At 44.7% G+C, this 19,562-nt stretch overlaps 1 protein-coding gene and 1 non-coding gene across 2 annotated transcripts in view; both read right to left on the bottom strand.

The window, feature by feature from the left end:
* LOC106597250 (eukaryotic translation initiation factor 3 subunit H-like) overlaps positions 1-15,847 on the bottom strand; it is an 84,927-nt gene extending 69,080 nt beyond the window's left edge. The window contains exons 1-2 of the mRNA XM_045696345.1: positions 15,664-15,847; positions 3,278-3,434 (exon numbers count right to left, since the gene is read on the bottom strand). Coding sequence (XP_045552301.1) covers positions 3,278-3,434; positions 15,664-15,771 — 265 coding nt within the window. The 5' untranslated portion in view covers positions 15,772-15,847. The remainder of the gene's footprint in view (positions 1-3,277; positions 3,435-15,663) is intronic.
* Positions 13,954-14,028, bottom strand: trnag-ucc (transfer RNA glycine (anticodon UCC)). The gene has a single exon. It is a non-coding gene; the product is annotated as a tRNA-Gly (tRNA).
* Positions 15,848-19,562: the final 3,715 nt, after the last annotated feature.

Here is a 19,562-nt window from a genome sequence, read left to right as displayed (position 1 = left end):
CCTGGTGGAGCCAACACAACCCTGATAAATTGAAATACATTTGGCCAAAGTTACAGAATCACTGCTGTCTGTTCAGAAATAAATTAAATAATTCAGAATACTACACTAGGAGGAGGTCTATAATTCAGAATACTACACTAGGAGGAGGTCTATAATTCAGAATATTACACTAGGAGGTCTATAATTCAGAATACTACACTAGGAGGAGGTCTATAATTTATAAATACTACACTAGGAGGAGGTCTATAATTCAGAATACTACACTAGGAGGAGGTCTATAATTCAGAATACTACACTAGGAGGAGGTCTATAATTCAGAATACTACACTAGGAGGAGGTCTATAATTCAGAATACTACACTAGGAGGAGGTCTATAATTCAGAATACTACACTAGGAGGAGGTCTATAATTCAAAATACTACACTAGGAGGAGGTCTATAATTCATAAATACTACACTAGGAGGAGGTCTATAATTCATAAATACTACACTAGGAGGAGGTCTATAATTCATAAATACTACACTAGGAGGAGGTCTATAATTCATAAATACTACACTAGGAGGTGGTCTATAATTCAGAATAGTACACTAGGAGGTGGTCTATAATTCAGAATAGTACACTAGGAGGTGGTCTATAATTCAGAATAGTACACTAGGAGGTGGTCTATAATTCAGAACACTACACCAGGAGGAGGTCTATAATTCAGAATACTACACTAGGAGGTGGTCTATAATTCAGAATACTACACTAGGAGGAGGTCTATAATTCATAAATACTACACTAGGAGGAGGTCTATAATTCATAAATACTACACTAGGAGGTGGTCTATAATTCAGAACACTACACCAGGAGGAGGTCTATAATTCAGAACACTACACCAGGAGGAGGTCTATAATTCAGAATAGTACACTAGGAGGTGGTCTATAATTCAGAATAGTACACTAGGAGGTGGTCTATAATTCAGAATACTACACTAGGAGGAGGTCTATAATTCAGAATACTACACTAGGAGGAGGTCTATAATTCAGAATACTACACTAGGAGGAGGTCTATAATTCAGAATACTACACTAGGAGGAGGTCTATAATTCAGAATACTACACTAGGAGGAGGTCTATAATTCAGAACACTACACCAGGAGGAGGTCTATAATTCAGAATACTACACTAGGAGGTGGTCTATAATTCAGAATACTACACTAGGAGGAGGTCTATAATTCATAAATACTACACTAGGAGGAGGTCTATAATTCATAAATACTACACTAGGAGGTGGTCTATAATTCAGAACACTACACCAGGAGGAGGTCTATAATTCAGAACACTACACTAGGAGGAGGTCTATAATTCAGAAATACTACACTAGGAGGAGGTGTATAATTTAGCCACGGAGGATCAATAGGGTATTTATTTTTTTAATAGCCTAGCTGTGGATGGTGTATAGTCCAATCACAAGGCATCGCCTACAGTCTGGGAACGCTTAACAAATCTGTCAGTGAACCGCATGCAGCAGCAGCAACAAAAAAACAGGCCTTTCGCAATATTATAAATACAAATCGCGGGATAACACAGTTTGGAAAGCAAATGGCTCCCGCCGAGACAAAGACTGTACGTAGTCGACCAAAAATATTTGATTAACTTCCAAATAGACCTATTGAGCGAATAGTATTGGTTTACCAAACTAAAACAGGAGAGATGGGCTTTAGGCACGAGCCCATTGGCCACCGCCTGTGAGTGAGCTGCACCTCATTGGGTGAGACGGTGAAACAGGAAAGCTTGTTTAGGACTATAGTTTCCTCATATTGTACCATGTCTCTCTCTTCCACACACCTCGACCTCGGCTATTGATGGATTCAAGACCAGCTTGTTCTTTAATGATCTCACATTCTCCATTTGTCAGTGTCAAAGCAGCCAATCGTTTGAGTATAAAACTATTTTAAAAAGTCTCCAGTCATGTATAATTACTTGGAATTGCATTAAATGAGTTTATAAAAAAAAAAAAAAAAAAGTCAAATTTTTCCCAGACCCAAGACTACAAACAAACAAATCTTCAAGCGCCTCTACTGCCCTATACCACTTTGACCTGTTTCAATGCTGTCTGTTCATTTAAATGTGTTCTGTACACTAGAGGGCTAAATATGTTGGGGTCATGGGTCACTGTCGTGCAGCGACTGGGCTTATTAGAACACATGACTTCCCAATCAGTGGAGTATCCAGGACGTGGCCCACATTCACTACTACAGACAGACCTGCTAGATATCCCAGTTACTGTTCTCCATTCACTACTACAGACAGACCTACTAGATATCTCAGTTACTGTTCTCCATTCACTACTACAGACAGACCTAGTAGATATCCCAGTTACTGTTCTCCATTCACTACTACAGACAGACCTACTAGATATCTCAGTTACTGTTCTCCATTCACTAATACAGACAGACCTACTAGATATCTCAGTTACTGTTCTCCATTCACTACTACAGACAGACCTACTAGATATCCCAGTTACTGTTCTCCATTCACTACTACAGACAGACCTACTAGATATCTCAGTTACTGTTCTCCATTCACTACTACAGACAGACCTACTAGATATCTCAGTTACTGTTCTCCATTCACTACTACAGACAGACCTACTAGATATCCCAGTTACTGTTCTCCATTCACTACTACAGACAGACCTACTAGATATCTCAGTTACTGTTCTCCATTCACTACTACAGACAGACCTACTAGATATCTCAGTTACTGTTCTCCATTCACTACTACAGACAGACCTACTAGATATCCCAGTTACTGTTCTCCATTCACTACTACAGACAGACCTACTAGATATCTCAGTTACTGTTCTCCATTCACTAATACAGACAGACCTCTGATTGGCTCACTACTACATCCAGACCTCTGATACTAACGACCTTTAGCAATCTTTCATGCTCGGTTATTACCCAGAATTCAGGACAGTAGCTTGTTAGTGAGACAAATGAGAGACATGATTAGAGAGACCTTTCCCTTCCTGGTGTCAGACTACGCCTGTCAGTCAGTTTGACTGTGTGCCAACAAGCTGCCCAGAGAAACAGGGTTTGATACAGGAAGCAGCAGGGGCGCCGGTCAGAGAGGAATGATCTCTGATGAGGTACTGACAGACACACAGGAGATATAATGAGAAACACTGAACATTGAGAGGACACACACACACACACACACACACACACACACACAGAGAGAGAGAGAGAAGAGCAGTAGGTTTCCAATTCCAAGCACAGTGCTCTCGTGTACCTTCATCAAAGTCAGCGTCGTCCTCAGTGTGCTGAGGGAAGGGGAAACAGTTGGTGATCTCTAACCTGTCCTCCACTACCAGGCCCAGCAGGACACCCTGGACCACCTCACTGCCCTGACCCTCCTCCTGGTAATGCTTGATCATCTTCAGGACCACCTGGAGAGACACAGACAGAGAGAGGGAGAGAGGGAAAGAGAGAGAGAGAGGGAAAGGGAGAGAGAGAGAGAGAGAGAGACAGGGAGAGAGAGAGAGAGAGAGAGAGGGAAAGAGAGAGACAGGGAGAGAGAGAGAGAGAGAGAGGGAAAGAGAGAGAGAGAGGGAAAGAGAGAGAGAGAGGGAAAGGGAACGAGAGAGAGAGAGAAAGGGAACGAGAGAGAGAGAGAGAGAGAGAGAGAGAGAGAGAGAGAGAGAGAGAGAGAGAGAGAATGTGAGATGATTTCAGAAAAAGGGCAAGAGAAAGTATTTGTCAGAAACTGGACCAAGCCAGACACTGTCGTGGATTATTGGGCTGCACTGGACCCTGGGAATAATTCTGACTGTCCATGGACAGGTTATCCTCCAGTCTTGGTTTCCACTGGACTCAGGGGAATAATTCTGACTGTCCATGGACAGGTAATCCTCCAGTCTTGGTTTCCACTGGACTCAGGGGAATAATTCTGACTGTCCATGGACAGGTAATCCTCCAGTCTTGGTTTCCACTGGACTCAGGGGAATAATTCTGACTGTCCATGGACAGGTTATCCTCCAGTCTTGGTTTCCACTGGACTCAGGGGAATAATTCTGACTGTCCATGGACAGGTTATCCTCCAGTCTTGGTTTCCACTGGACTCAGGGGAATAATTCTGACTGTCCATGGACAGGTTATCCTCCAGTCTTGGTTTCCACTGGACTCGGGAATAATTCTGACTGTCCATGGACAGGTTATCCTCCAGTCTTGGTTTCCACTGGACTCAGGGGAATAATTCTGACTGTCCATGGACAGGTAATCCTCCAGTCTTGGTTTCCACTGGACTCAGGGGAATAATTCTGACTGTCCATGGACAGGTTATCCTCCAGTCTTCCACGGCTTCTCTGGAAGATTTGGCCGAACAACCAAATAATAGGTGTCCTTTTTGATTGCAGGTTTAAGTGGCAGATTTAAGATCCTATATAGAATCCTAGTCAGCTCACTGGTCACCATAGCAGCACCCACCTGTAGCACGCGCTCCAGCAGGTATATCTCTGGTCACCATAGCAGCACCCACCTGTAGCACGCGCTCCAGCAGGTATATCTCACTGGTCACCATAGCAGCACCCACCTGTAGCACGCGCTCCAGCAGGTATATCTCTGGTCACCCCCAAAGCCAATTCCTCCTTTGGCCGTCTCTCCTTCCAGTTCTCTGCTGCCAATGACTGGAACGAACTACAAAAATCTCTGAAACTGGAAACACTTATCTCCCTCACTAGCTTTAAGCACCAGCTGTCAGAGCAGCTCACAGATCACTGCACCTGTACACAGCCCATCTGTAAACAGCCCATCTATCTACCTACCTCTTCCCATACTGTATTTATTTATTTATCTTGCTCCTTTGCACCCCAGTATCTCTACTTGCACATTCATCTTCTGCACATCCATCATTCCAGTGTTTAATTGCTATATTGTAATTACTTCACCACTGTGGCCTATTTATTGCCTTACCTCCCTAATCTTACCTCATTTGCACACACTGTATATAGACTTTTCTATTGTATTATTGACTGTATGTTTGTTTATGTGTAACTCTGTGTTGTTGTTTGTTGTGTCGAACTGCTTTGCTTTATTCTTGTCCAAGTCGCAGTTGTAAATGAGAACTTGTTCTCCACTGGCCTACCTGGTTAAATAAAGGTGAAATCAAATCAAAATAAAATGGACACCATAGAGAGATGACAGGGCAAAGACCTACTGCTCTGTTGTTCCAGAGAGAACACGCCGGAGAAGAGGAAGATAAAGGTGAAAAATCAAAAGAGGACAACAGTGTGAATACACAAGAGTAACAAGCTGAAAGACAACAAGTCATGGAGTTCCTCATAAATCACATTGATAAGAGCAGAAGCAGGTCAAGACAACAGACAACCTCACACGGCTGGAACAGAGGAGAGGCCCCCTGTTGGTTATTAATACCAGGGAGCCATGTGGCACCACGGGAAATAACAGACCGGGGGGGGGTCCTTAGAACAGCGTTAGTCTGAATAACAGACATGGGGGGGGTCCTTAGAACAGCGTTAGTCTGAATAACAGACATGGGGGGGGGTCCTTAGAACAGCGTTAGTCTGAATAACAGACCAGGGGGGGTCCTTAGAGCAGCGTTAGTCTGAATAACAGACCGGGGGGGTCCTTAGAACAGCGTTAGTCTGAATAACAGACCAGGGGGGTCCTTAGAACAGCGTTAGTCTGAATAACAGACCGGGGGGGTCCTTAGAACAGCGTTAGTCTGAATAACAGACCAGGGGGGGTCCTTAGAACAGCGTTAGTCTGAATAACAGACCAGGGGGGGTCATTAGAACAGTGTTAGTCTGAATAACAGACCAGGGGGGGTCCTTAGAGCAGCGTTAGTCTGAATAACAGACCGGGGGGGTCCTTAGAACAGCGTTAGTCTGAATAACAGACCGGGGGGGTCCTTAGAGCAGCGTTAGTCTGAATAACAGACCAGGGGGGTCCTTAGAACAGCGTTAGTCTGAATAACAAACCAGGGGGGTCCTTAGAACAGCGTTAGTCTGAATAACAGACCGGGGGGTCCTTAGAACAGCGTTAGTCTGAATAACAGACCGGGGGGGGTCCTTAGAACAGCGTTAGTCTGAATAACAGACCAGGGGGGGTCCTTAGAACAGCGTTAGTCTGAATAACAGACCAGGGGGGGTCCTTAGAACAGCGTTAGTCTGAATAACAGACCAGGGGGGGTCCTTAGAACAGCGTTAGTCTTAATAACAGACCGGGGGGTCCTTAGAACAGAGAAATGACTTTCTTGGTAGGCTACTGTAACAATAACATTGGATGTTCTACAGTGTGAAAGGGATTGCTTCACATTGTGTTACAAAGTGGGATTAAAATGGATATAATTGTCATTTTTTTTGTCAACAAGCGACAAAGCGGAAGAAAACGTTTATATCTTTTTAAATTAAAAAACATTGACAAAAACAAAAATAGTCGTGTTTAGGCAATTCAACACCTAGCAAGAGGCTGTTGTGCTCGGGGTTTTAATAGCGCACGTGATGGTAGAGTTAGCAAAACAAATACCCAGTGGACATATGAAAATATTAATGAGGTCATTCTGCCAGGTAAGCATAGGCTACTTCGTAGTTAACATTTAACAGAGAAGGTGAGAGGGGAACTTTCAATCTACCAGAACACTTTTCATTAGCATCATCGCTAACGGCTACATTAAGTGGTAGACTCGTGCACTGCACTGCACACACACACACTCACCTCTTCAGAAAGTTGCAGGAATTACAAATCACTGAAGGATTCTGTTCATGTCATGATAAACTTGGACAAAATCATTTATTTTCAATACATTTTACTTGATTCCCGAGTTCAACACATTTGTTTTATATTGTTGAAAAAAATTGTGTTTTAACGTCTGGATTCCGCCCACGTTTTATCGTGGACAGAATGGACACCTTCTCAAGCCTATTCCCCTCCATCACTGCTGCAAATGTCCTTTTTTTCTCTCTCTCAAAGCCACAGGGTCAGATTAAAGTCTGTAAATTCTCATCTAACGTATTCTAAACCTTCACCCAGCCACGCCGATCCTTTCATCACGTCTCAAAACCAAAATAATGGAGCGTCACAACAGAGCTGGAACCCTGACAGATCGATGTAACCCATCTCCTGAAGGACTACGGGTTAAATCAGGTGCTAGTGGCTTTGTTATGATATCCAGGCTTCATACAAATACCACTACGTATTGCAAGTAAAGCCCGTCGGACTTTTATAAGGTAAGTTTCTCTACTACTTCAGATCGATCTCGCTCAACAGCTGGTGGGGCAAACTTCATGTGGAGACGAGAGATTGATATGTGGGCCACTAAAATTGTAAAAAAAATCAACAGGTTTAAAATTGAATGAAGCAAAAAAAAATCTAAATGGTAGGCGAAATCACTGCTGGCTTCCATCCTTAATTCCAGGCCATAAATCAATAGCCCACACAGACAATACATTCTGAAGGTAATGCAACACACTGTCTGAAATACAAAGTTAGCTTTGAGTAGCCTGGATGTTAGGGACTCAGAATCTATGATGTTGGAAGGTTTGTACCTGCCAAGCATTGGAAGTAGCTAACTGAGGCCTCTACCTCCATTACCTGTTAATCTGGTGTAACGCTAAAGTGGGCCTCCGGTGGGCCTCCGGGCCTCAGTGGGCCTCAGTGGGCCTCAGCGGGCCTCAGCGGGCCTCTGTGGAGGGGGCCGGGCCATATGACCTAAAAATCATAGCTACATTTTTTTCAGACTTACGGGTGATTCCCGATATACACTACCAGTGAATGAGAATGCCAAGAGTGTGCAAAGCTGTCATCAAGGCAAAGGGTGGCTACTTTGAAGAAACTAAATATATATTTTGTCATAGTTTTGATGTCTTCACTATTATTCTACAATGTAGAAAATAGTAGAAATAAAGAAAAACCCTTGAATGAGTAGGTGTCCAAACCTTTGACTGGTACTGTATATATACACTGAACAAAAATATAAAAACACAACATGGACGATATATTGCATTAAATTGATTCCTTCAAAATGTATGTTTTTGTGCGACATTCCAAAATGCCTGTATCTGAAGAATCAAGGTTTTGTTAATCTGTCTGAGTGTTTGTCTGCTTGTTCTCATATTGTATTCTTGGTCTCATCTCCTTCGGCTCCTCTGCTGGGTTCACCTCCCCATTTACACCAGAGATCTGTAGATATTGAAGAGATGCACGTCTCTGCCCTAACAATGGGAGTCGTTGACCCAAAGGAGGGAAGACGGGCAACAAGCTTAGGTCCAGAAATAAGCCTATAGAAACACACTGGGCATATTATGGACAGATTTTAGCAAGAGTAAAACCCTCTTCACACACCAAGCCCCCCCTTCACACACCAAGCCCCCCCTTCACACACCAAGCCCCCCCCTTCACACACCAAGCCCCCCTTCACACACCAAGCCCCCCCCCTTCACACACCAAGCCCCCCCTCGCTCACACCAAGCCCCCCCGCCCCCTCGCTCACACCAAGCCCCCCCCCCCTCGCTCACACCAAGCCCCCCCGCACCCTCGCTCACACCAAGCCCCCCCCTTCACACACCAAGCCCCCCCTTCACACACCAAGCCCCCCCTTCACACACCAAGCCCCCCCGCCCCTCGCTCACACCAAGCCCCCCCTTCACACACCAAGCCCCCCCTCGCCTCACACCAAGCCCCCCCGCCCCTCGCCTCACACCAAGCCCCCCCTCGCCTCACACCAAGCCCCCCCTGCTTCTCACACCAAGCCCCCCCCTGCTTCTCACACCAAGCCCCCCTGCTTCTCACACCAAGCCCCCCCTCGCCTCACACCAAGCCCCCCTGCTTCTCACACCAAGCCCCCCCTGCTTCTCACACCAAGCCCCCCCCTGTTCTCACACCAAGCCCCCCCCTGCTTCACACACCAAGCCCCCCCTGCTTCACACACCAAGCCCCCCCCTGCTTCACACACCAAGCCCCCCCTGCTTCTCACACCAAGCCCCCCCCTGCTTCTCACACCAAGCCCCCCCCTGTTCTCACACCAAGCCCCCCCCTGCTTCACACACCAAGCCCCCCTGCTTCTCACACCAAGACCCCCCCCTCACAACAAAAGCACTTTCTCCCGTGTCATTGTATACAGTGGCTGTCCACGGTTCTGAAACATCATTTTCAGTGCACTGTAGAATTGGCACCTTTCCCTATGTAGCTACGTGCATAATAACTAAATGAACCAGCATATTGAGATGGAGAACAATGAGGCAGCAGCAGAGACGAGGAAACAGCCCTTAGACAATTAGGCTAAGAAAATGGAGGAGAGAGAGGACACCCCAATTTAATTAGGTCTATAATCAATAGCCTAAGTGTTAATCTTTACTCCGCTGCTACTCTCTGTTGTCATCTATGCATAAGTCACTTTAATAACTCCAACTACATGTACATATTACCTCAACTAACCGGTGCCCCCTCACATTGACTCTGTACCGGTACCCCCTGTATATAGCCTCCACACTGACTCTGTACGTAACACCCTGTATATAGCCTCCACATTGACTCTGTACCGTAACACCCTGTATATAGCCTCCACATTGACTCTGTACCGGTACCCCCTGTATATATCCTCCCCATTGACTCTGTACCGGTACCCCCTGTATATAGCCTCCACATTGACTCTGTACCGGTACCCCCTGTATATAGCCTCCACATTGACTCTGTACCGGTACCCCCTGTATATAGCCTCCACATTGACTCTGTACCGGTACCTCCTGTATATAGCCTCCACATTGACTCTGTACCGGTACCCCCTGTATATAGCCTCCACATTGACTCTGTACCGGTACCCCCTGTATATAGCCTCCACATTGACTCTGTACCGGTACCCCCTGTATATAGCCTCCACACTGACTCTGTACCGTAATACCCTGTATATAGCCTCCACATTGACTCTGTACCGGTACCCCCTGTATATAGCCTCCACATTGACTCTGTACCGGTACCCCCTGTATATAGCCTCCACATTGACTCTGTACCGGTACCCCCTGTATATAGCCTCCACATTGACTCTGTACCGGTACCCCCTGTATATAGCCTCCACATTGACTCTGTACCGTAATACCCTGTATATAGCCTCCACATTGACTCTGTACCGTAATACCCTGTATATAGTCTCCACATTGACTCTGTACCGTAATACCCTGTATATAGCCTCCACATTGACTCTGTACCGTAATACCCTGTATATAGTCTCCACATTGACTCTGTACCGTAATACCCTGTATATAGCCTCCACATTGTACCGTAACACCCTGTATATAGTCTCACTGTTGTTATTTTACTGCTGCTCTTTAATTACTTGTTACTTTTATCTCTTATTCTTATCAATATTTGTTTTAACTGCATTGTTGGTTAGGTGCTCATCAGTAAGCATTTCACTGTAACCTGTTGTATTCGCTGCACGTCACTAATAACATTAGATTTGAATTGCGCCTGGCTTTATAAAATAACTTCTGTTGCCTGTTTGTTTAACCTGTTAGGGCTAGGGGGCAGTATTGACACAGCCGGATAAAAAAACGTACCCGATTTAATCTGGTTACTACTCCTGTCCAGTAACTAGAATAGGCATATAATTATTGGCTTTGGATAGAAAACACCCTAAAGTTTCTAAAACTGTTTGAATGGTGTCTGTGAGTATAACAGAACTCAAATGGCAGGCCAAAACCTGAGAAGATTCCATACAGGAAGTGGCCTGTCTGAGAAGTTGTGTTTCATCTTGGCTCTTTTTATTGAAGACTGAGGATCTTTGCTATAACGTGACACTTCCTACGGCTCCCATAGGCTCTCAGAGCCCGGGAAAAAGCTGAACGATATCGAGGCAGCCTCTGGCTGAAACACATTATCGCTTTTGGCAAGTGGCCGATCAGAGGACAATGGGCTTAGGCGCGTGCCCGAGTCGACCCCATGCTTTATTTTCTTTTGTCTGTTTACCTAAACGCAGATTCCCGGTCGGAATATTATCGCTTTTTTATGAGAAAAATGGCATAAAAATTGATTTTAAACAGCGGTTGACATGCTTCGAAGTACGGTAATGGAATATTTAGATTTTTTTTGTCACGAATTGCGCCATGCTCGTCACCCTTATTTACCCTTTCGGATAGTGTCTTGAATGCACGAACAAAACGCCGCTGTTTGGATATAACTATGGATTATTTTGAACCAAACCAACATTTGTTATTGAAGTAGAAGTCCTGGGAGTGCATTCTGACGAAGACAGCAAAGGTAATAACATTTTTCTTATAGTAAATCTGACTTTGATGAGTGCTAAACTTGCTGGGTGTCTAAATAGCTAGCCCTGTGATGCCGGGCTATCTACTGAGAATATTGCAAAATGTGCTTTCACCGAAAAGCTATTTTAAAATCGGACATATCGAGTGCATAGAGGAGTTCTGTATCTATAATTCTTAAAATTATTGTTATGCTTTTTGTGAACGTTTATCGTGAGTAATTTAGTAAATTCACCGGCAGTGTTCGGTGGGAATGCTAGTCACATGCTAATGTAAAAAGCTGTTTTTTGATATAAATATGAACTTGATTGAACAAAACATGCATGTATTGTATAACATAATGTCCTAGGGTTGTCATCTGATGAAGATCATCAAAGGTTAGTGCTGCATTTAGCTGTGGTTTGGGTTTATGTGACATTATATGCTAGCTTGAAAAATGGGTGTCTGATTATTTCTGGCTGGGTACTCTGCTGACATAATCTAATGTTTTGCTTTCGTTGTAAAGCCTTTCTGAAATCGGGCAGTGTGGTTAGATTAACGAGAGTCTTGTCTTTAAAATGGTGTAAAATAGTCATATGTTTGAAAAATTGAAGTTTTTGCATTTTTGAGGAATTTGAATAACGCGCCACGGGATTACACTGGCTGTTGAGTAGCCCTTAGAGGTTAACAGCCTACGAGCACCAAGCATCAAACAACGGAAAAATATCAGCTAAAACAAGATTCTGCCGTTTTTAATCTAAGTATAATTTTTAATATAATGTATAATTCTCTGGGTTAGAACAGAATGGTATTACTTTATTTACAATTTATTTAGTTATTTTTTTACACTGTTGCAAACAAGCAGAAAAATAATATTCCAATATAGAGGATACTGTATCAACCAATCACTGATCCGAGTCAGTAAAGAGAGCCCAACTTCCCATCACTCCTCTGCGTACTTTGTCAGACCTCCCCCCTCTACACGTTTCATGTAGATGACCTATGTTGACATAGAAACGGTGAATATAACCGAAAAAAAGTTAGTCCTTTGTATCCCTGCTCTAGTTTGGAGAATCCCCGTGCTCTTCTTCAAAATGTTCTCTCTCTCTCTCTCATTGCATAACAACAGGACTTCCTGGTTTCTGTTTGCGAGCCAGCCTCTCTCTACATCTCTGGAGTTAACGTGATGCAATGGAATAGCAAATAGCTAGCTGTCTCCAAGTACTCAGAGCTGGTGAATAGTTTAGCTACACTAGGAATAACTGTCCTTCACAATGATCAAAACTGTCCTTTAGAAAAATTCAGATTTTGTTTTGTATTTCAAAAGACAAAAAAACACAGGCTTGCATCCCAGATAACACTCTATTCCCTATATAGCGAACTACTTTCGTCCATGGGACACTGTGCACTACATTAGGGAATAGGGTGCCATTTGAGATGCGGCCCAGCCAATAATATCCCAAAATGAGTCCATATTTCTTCATAACAATCTCCTTGGATCTAAACAGCCAAGCACTCAACCGTACACAGTAGACTCTTATTGAACCCTAGTCCTCTAGTCTGGCTGTTGATTTAATGAGGATGATCAAATCGTGTTCTAGCAGCAGCTGCTCAGTCAAGTTCCTCTCCTCTCCTCTGATGGAACGTGAAGAAGCGTAAAAAACTAATTCTGTATTTTTCTACTGCAGATTGATTAGGAGATTTTATTACCAGTAAAACAATTTCGCCCTCTGTTGGCAAAACAGAGGTAGTGCAGGAGAAAAGGTCAATGTAGCCTCGATGTAAATCTGTTATTTCTGGTTTTCCAGTTCATTTGTGAGCTTTTTTTTGTTTGTTTGAGTAATGTGTGTTTTGTACTGTGGACACAGCAGGGGCCACTCCTGGCTCTGACTGTCAGTCGTGTGTTTTGTACTGTGGACACAGCAGGGGCCACTTCTGGCTCTGACTGTCAGTCGTGTGTTTTGTACTGTGGACACAGCAGGGGCCACTTCTGGCTCTGACTGTCAGTCGTGTGTTTTGTACTGTGGACACAGCAGGGGCTACTTCTGGCTCTGACTGTCAGTCGTGTGTTTTGTACTGTGGACACAGCAGGGGCTACTTCTGGCTCCGACTGTCAGTCGTGTGTTTTGTACTGTGGACACAGCAGGGGCTACTTCTGGCTCCGACTGTCAGTCGTGTGTTTTGTACTGTGGACACAGCAGGGGCTACTTCTGGCTCTGACTGTCAGTCGTGTGTTTTGTACTGTGGACACAGCAGGGGCCACTCCTGGCTCTGACTGTCAGTCGTGTGTTTTGTACTGTGGACACAGCAGGGGCTACTTCTGGCTCTGACTGTCAGTCGTGTGTTTTGTACTGTGGACACAGCAGGGGCTACTCCTGGCTCTGACTGTCAGTCGTGTGTTTTGTACTGTGGACACAGCAGGGGCTACTTCTGGCTCTGACTGTCAGTCGTGTGTTTTGTACTGTGGACACAGCAGGGGCCACTTCTGGCTCTGACTGTCAGTCGTGTGTTTTGTGTGACGGCTGAACATGAATGTGTCTCAAATTGACAGACATGGCAACATCTCTCTTAACTACGCACGTGTTTCCAGTTATTGCATTTACATTTACATTTTAGTCATTTAGCAGAAGCTCTTATCCAGAGCGACTTACAGTAGTGAATGCATACATTTCAATTAATTTCATAATTATAATTATTATTTATTTTTTCATAGTGGCCCCCGTGGGAATTGAACCCACAACCCTGGCGTTGGAAACACCATGCTCTACCAACTGAGCCACAGGGAGCTACAGACTAACTACCAGTGCTGTAAAGTACTTACATTTTATAGGGGGGTATCTGTACTTTACTATTTATATTTTTGACAACTTTTACTCCACTACTTTCTTAAAGAAAATAATGTACTTTTTACTCCATACATTTTCCCTGACACCCAAAAGTATGTTACATTTTGAATGTTTAGCAGGACAGCAAAATGGTCTAATTCACACACTTGTCAAGAGAACATCCCTGGTCATCCCTGCTGCCTCTGATCTGGTGGACTCACTAAACACAGAACATCCCTGGTCATCCCTACTGCCTCTGATCTGGAGGACTCACTAAACAGAGAACATCCCTGGTCATCCCTACTGCCTCTGATCTGGAGGACTCACTAAACAGAGAACATCCCTGGTCATCCCTACTGCCTCTGATCTGGCAGACTCACTAAACAGAGAAGATCCCTGGTCATCCCTACTGCCTCTGATCTGGAGGACTCACTAAACAGAGAACATCCCTGGTCGTCCCTACTGCCTCTGATCTGGAGGACTCACTAAACAGAGAACATCCCTGGTCATCCCTACTGCCTCTGATCTGGAGGACTTACTCAACAGAGAACATCCCTGGTCATCCCTACTGCCTCTGATCTGGAGGACTCACTAAACAGAGAACATCCCTGGTCATCCCTACTGCCTCTGATCTGGAGGATTCACTAAACAGAGAACATCCCTGGTCATCCCTACTGCCTCTGATCTGGAGGACTCACTAAACAGAGAACATCCCTGGTCATCCCTACTGCCTCTGATCTGGAGGACTCACTAAACAGAGAACATTCCTGGTCATCCCTACTGCCTCTGATCTGGAGGACTCACTAAACACAAATGCTTTGTTTGTAAATTGTCTGAGTGTTTAACTGTGACCCTGGCTATCCGTAAATGTAAATGTAAAAAAATCTGGTCTGGTTTGCTTAATATAAGACATTTTACATGTATACTTTTACTTTTGATACTTAAGTACATTTTAAACCAAATACTTTTAGATTTTTACTCTAGTAGTATTTTACTTGAGTAATTTTCTTTTAAAAGGTGTCTACATTCACTCAGGTATGAAAACGGGGTATTTTTGTCCACAGCTGTTAACTACATAGTTTGAGATGGATATTCTGCCATATGGAGGGAGTGACGTCACTACCATTTACTAGAAGGGGGGAAAAAATGGCTTTTAGTTTAGTTTATTAATTCGACCATTAAAAAAAAAACTAACAAAAACAAGCACACATAAAACTTAAAAGCCATACATGCACATGAATAAAATCACTGAGGATAACACACAAAGTCTGGGACTTGTTTCCATTGTGGTCCTCTTGAGACAAGATGAAACTCAGTATGGCAGTACTAACCACCTTAACGTTATAATTTATTTCTTTATTTTAGCAACAAGACCGCGGTCACCGTCTGGTCATCGGGGTTTTGTTGTCACAACAACTAAAATGTACAGACAGCGATACTATCCAACCACATTGAACAGTTATAACACATTCCCTACATCCCGCTTGTGTCCGCCATGATGCTAAAGCTAGCTAGCCTAGCCACACTTTCAACCCAGCCTTTCCCGTCCCACAGCCTCCAAAACCCGGGAACAAATAACCTCGTAGTTAATAACTCACCAGCCCCTCGATCTGAATTTGCTTCACGGGCGAATCTAAAGTTGCTCCCGGAGACGTGGAAGCCATCGGGGCGGTTGGTGTCGACGTTGATTCCTTGCGAGTAGCCATTCTGAAACACGCGAAAAGAGGGAGGAAAGAGAGGGTGGGACATAGTGCAACGGCTTTCTACGCTTGGGGTAAAATGACTACATAATAAATAGTTCCGAGTGTGAGAGACATTATTCAGAGACTAGATACAGTCATATCTACATACAGTATGTTCAAGATAGACAAAAAAAACACGATGTCATTGCTGCCGTCACATAATTCATTTCATGAGGAAAAGATCTTCAACCTCTCTCCTTTCTAAACTTTTTAACAGTAAGTTGTCTTGTGCCGGCCCTATCCTTTTGGGGCCCAAAGCAAAATGTTGTTTCCCCCACCACCTTGATATTATTTTTTTAGCAGCCCCCCCACTTGACAGCGGATAGGAAAAAAAATACATTTTAGAGTTAATTTCCTGCAATTGTACACATTTTGCCATGGGGCATAGAGAAAATGTTGCCATTTTAAATGTAAGTTTTTTTTATTTAACTAGGCAAGTCAGTTAAGAACAAATTCTTATTTACAATGACTGCCTACACCGGACGACGCTGGGCCAATTGTGCTCCACCTTTAGGACTCCCAATCACGGCTGGATGTGATTCAGCCTGGATTCGAACCAGGGACAGTAGTGACGTCTCTTGCACTGAGATGCAGTGCCTTAGACACTGCATAATAATGGCTGAGAAGGATAATGGCGCCAAAGGAGATGGTTGCCGTTTTACGATCCAGTAACCAATTGTGCAGTTGTGTATGTTTATTTGCTTTATTTGTAACTTATTTTGTACATAATGTTTCTGACGGACGCCGGACATCCCCGTCATTCGCAGGAGGAAAAGACGGAGATATCGTGGACGACGGTCCGGGTGCCTTGTAAGGATCCGTTGCAGAGAGAGTAATCTACATTTACCATCGATCCTATTAGCCAACGTACAATCAATCGATAATAAAAATAGACGAGCGCGTATATCCTACCAACGGGACGTTAAAAACTGTAACATCTTATGTTTCACAGAGTCGTGGTTGAACAACAACATGATTAACATACAGCTGGCGGGTTTTAAGCTTTTTCGTCGGGATAGAACAGCTGCCTCTGGTAAGACAAGAGGTGACGGCCTAATGTATATTTGTAAGCAACATCTGGTGCACGAAATCTTAGGAAGTCTCGAGGTTCTGAGGTAGAGTATCTCATGATAAGCTGTAGACCAAACTATTTACCAAGAGAGTTTACATCTATATTTTTTGTAGATTCCTTAATACCACCGCAGACCGATGCTGGCACTAAGACCGCACTCAGCCAGCTGTATACGGCCATAAGCAAACTGGAAAACGCTCATCCAGAGGCGGAGCTCCTAGTGGCCGGGGACTTTAATGCAGGGAAACTCAAATCCGTTTCACCTCATCTCTTCCAGCATGTTAAATCTGCCACCAGAGGGAAAACAACTCTAGACCACCTTTACTCCACAAACACGAGACGCTTACAAAGCTCTCCCTCGTCCTCAATTTGGCAAATCTGACCATAATTCTATCCTACTGATTCCTGCTTACAAGCAAAAACTAAAGCAGAAAGCACCAGTGACTCGGTCAATAAGAAAGTGGTCAGATGAAGCAGATGCTACGCTACAGGACTGTTTTGCTAGCACAGACTGGAATATGTTCCGGGATTCTTCAGTCACTGGCTTCATCAATAAGTGCATCGATGACATCATCCCCACAGTGACCGTACGTACATACCCCAACCAGAAGCCATGGATTACAGGCAACATCCGCACTGAGCTAAAATGTAGAGCTGCCGCTTTCAAGGAGCGGGACTCTAACCCGGACGCTTCTAAGAAATCCCACTATACCCTCTGACGAACCATCAAACAGGCAAAGCGTCAGTACAGGACTAAGATCAAATCAAATTAGACCTGCTCCGACACTCGTCGCATATGGCAGGGTTTGCAAACTATTACAGACTACAAAGGGAAGAACAGCCGCGAGCTGCCCAGTGACACAAACCTACCAGATGAGCTAAATTATTTCTATGCTCGCTTCGAGGCAAGTAACACTGAAACATGCATGAGAGCACCAGCTGTTCCGGACGACTGTGTGATCACGCTCTCCGTAGCCGATATGAGTAAGACCTTTAAACAGGTCAACATACACAAGGCTGCGGGGCCAGACGGATTACCAGGATGTGTACTCCGAGCATGTGCTGACCAACTGGCAAGTGTCTTCACTGACATTTTAAACCTCTTCCTGACTGAGTCTGTAATACCAACATGTTTCAAGCAGACCACCATAGTCCCTGTGCCCAAGAACACTAAGGTAACCTGCCACAGTACACACAAATCTAAAGTAAAGGAATGGAATTAAGAATATATACTGCTCAAAAAAATAAAGGGAACACTAAAATAACACATCCTAGATCTGAATGAATGAAATAATCTTATTAAATACTTTTTTCTTTGCATAGTTGAATGTGCTGACAACAAAATCACACAAAAATAATCAATGGCAATCCAATTTATCAACCCATGGAGGTCTGAATTTGGAGTCACACTCAAAATTAAAGTGGAAAACCACACTACAGGCTAATCCAACTTTGATGTAATGTCCTTAAAACAAGTCAAAATGAGGCTCAGTAGTGTGTGTGGCCTCCACGTGCCTGTATGACCTCCCTACAACGCCTGGGCATGCTCCTGATGAGGTGGCGGATGGTCTCCTGAGGGATCTCCTCCCAGACCTGGACTAAAGCATCCGCCAACTCCTGGACAGTCTGTGGTGCAATGTGGCGTTGGTGGATGGAGCGAGACATGACGTCCCAGATGTGCTCAATTGGATTCAGGTCTGGGGAACGGGCGGGCCAGTCCATAGCATCAATGCCTTCCTCTTGCAGGAACTGCTGACACACTCCAGCCACATGAGGTCTAGCATTGTCTTGCATTAGGAGGAACCCAGGGCCAACCACACCAGCATATGGTCTCACAAGGGGTCTGAGGATCTCATCTCGGTACCTAATGGCAGTCAGGATACCTCTGGCGAGCACATGGAGGGCTGTGCGGCCCCCCAAAGAAATGCCACCCCACACCATGACTGACCCACCGCCAAACCGGTCATGCTGGAGGATGTTGCAGGCAGCAGAACGTTCTCCACGGCGTCTCCAGACTCTGTCACGTCTGTCACGTGCTCAGTGTGAACCTGCTTTCATCTGTGAAGAGCACAGGGCGCCAGTGGCGAATTTGCCAATCTTGGTGTTCTCTGGCAAATGCCAAACGTCCTGTACGGTGTTGGGCTGTAAGCACAACCCCCACCTGTGGACGTCGGGCCCTCATACCACCCTCATGGAGTCTGTTTCTGACCGTTTGAGCAGACACATGCACATTTGTGGCCTGCTGGAGGTCATTTTGCAGGGCTCTGGCAGTGCTTCTCCTGCTCCTCCTTGCACAAAGGCGGAGGTAGCGGTCCTGCTGCTGTGTTGTTGCCCTCCTACGGCCTCCTCCAGGTCTCTTGATGTACTGGCCTGTCTCCTGGTAGCGCCTCCATGCTCTGGACACTAGGCTGACAGACACTGCAAACCTTCTTGCCACAGCTCGCATTGATGTGCCATCCTGGATGAGCTGCACTACCTGAGCCACTTGTGTGGGTTGTAGACTCGGTCTCATGCTACCACTAGAGTGAAAGCACCGCCAGCATTCAAAAGTGACCAAAACATCAGCCAGGAAGCATAGGAACTGAGAAGTGGTCTGTGGTCCCCACCTGCAGACCACTCCTTTATTGGGGGTGTCTTGCTAATTGCCTATAATTTCCACCCGTTGTCTATTCCATTTGCACAA

This window comes from Salmo salar, chromosome ssa02, assembly GCF_905237065.1.
Source record: "Salmo salar chromosome ssa02, Ssal_v3.1, whole genome shotgun sequence".
In the NCBI taxonomy this organism is placed as follows: Eukaryota; Metazoa; Chordata; class Actinopteri; order Salmoniformes; family Salmonidae; genus Salmo; species Salmo salar.
This window is presented reverse-complemented; position numbering and strand designations above follow the sequence as displayed.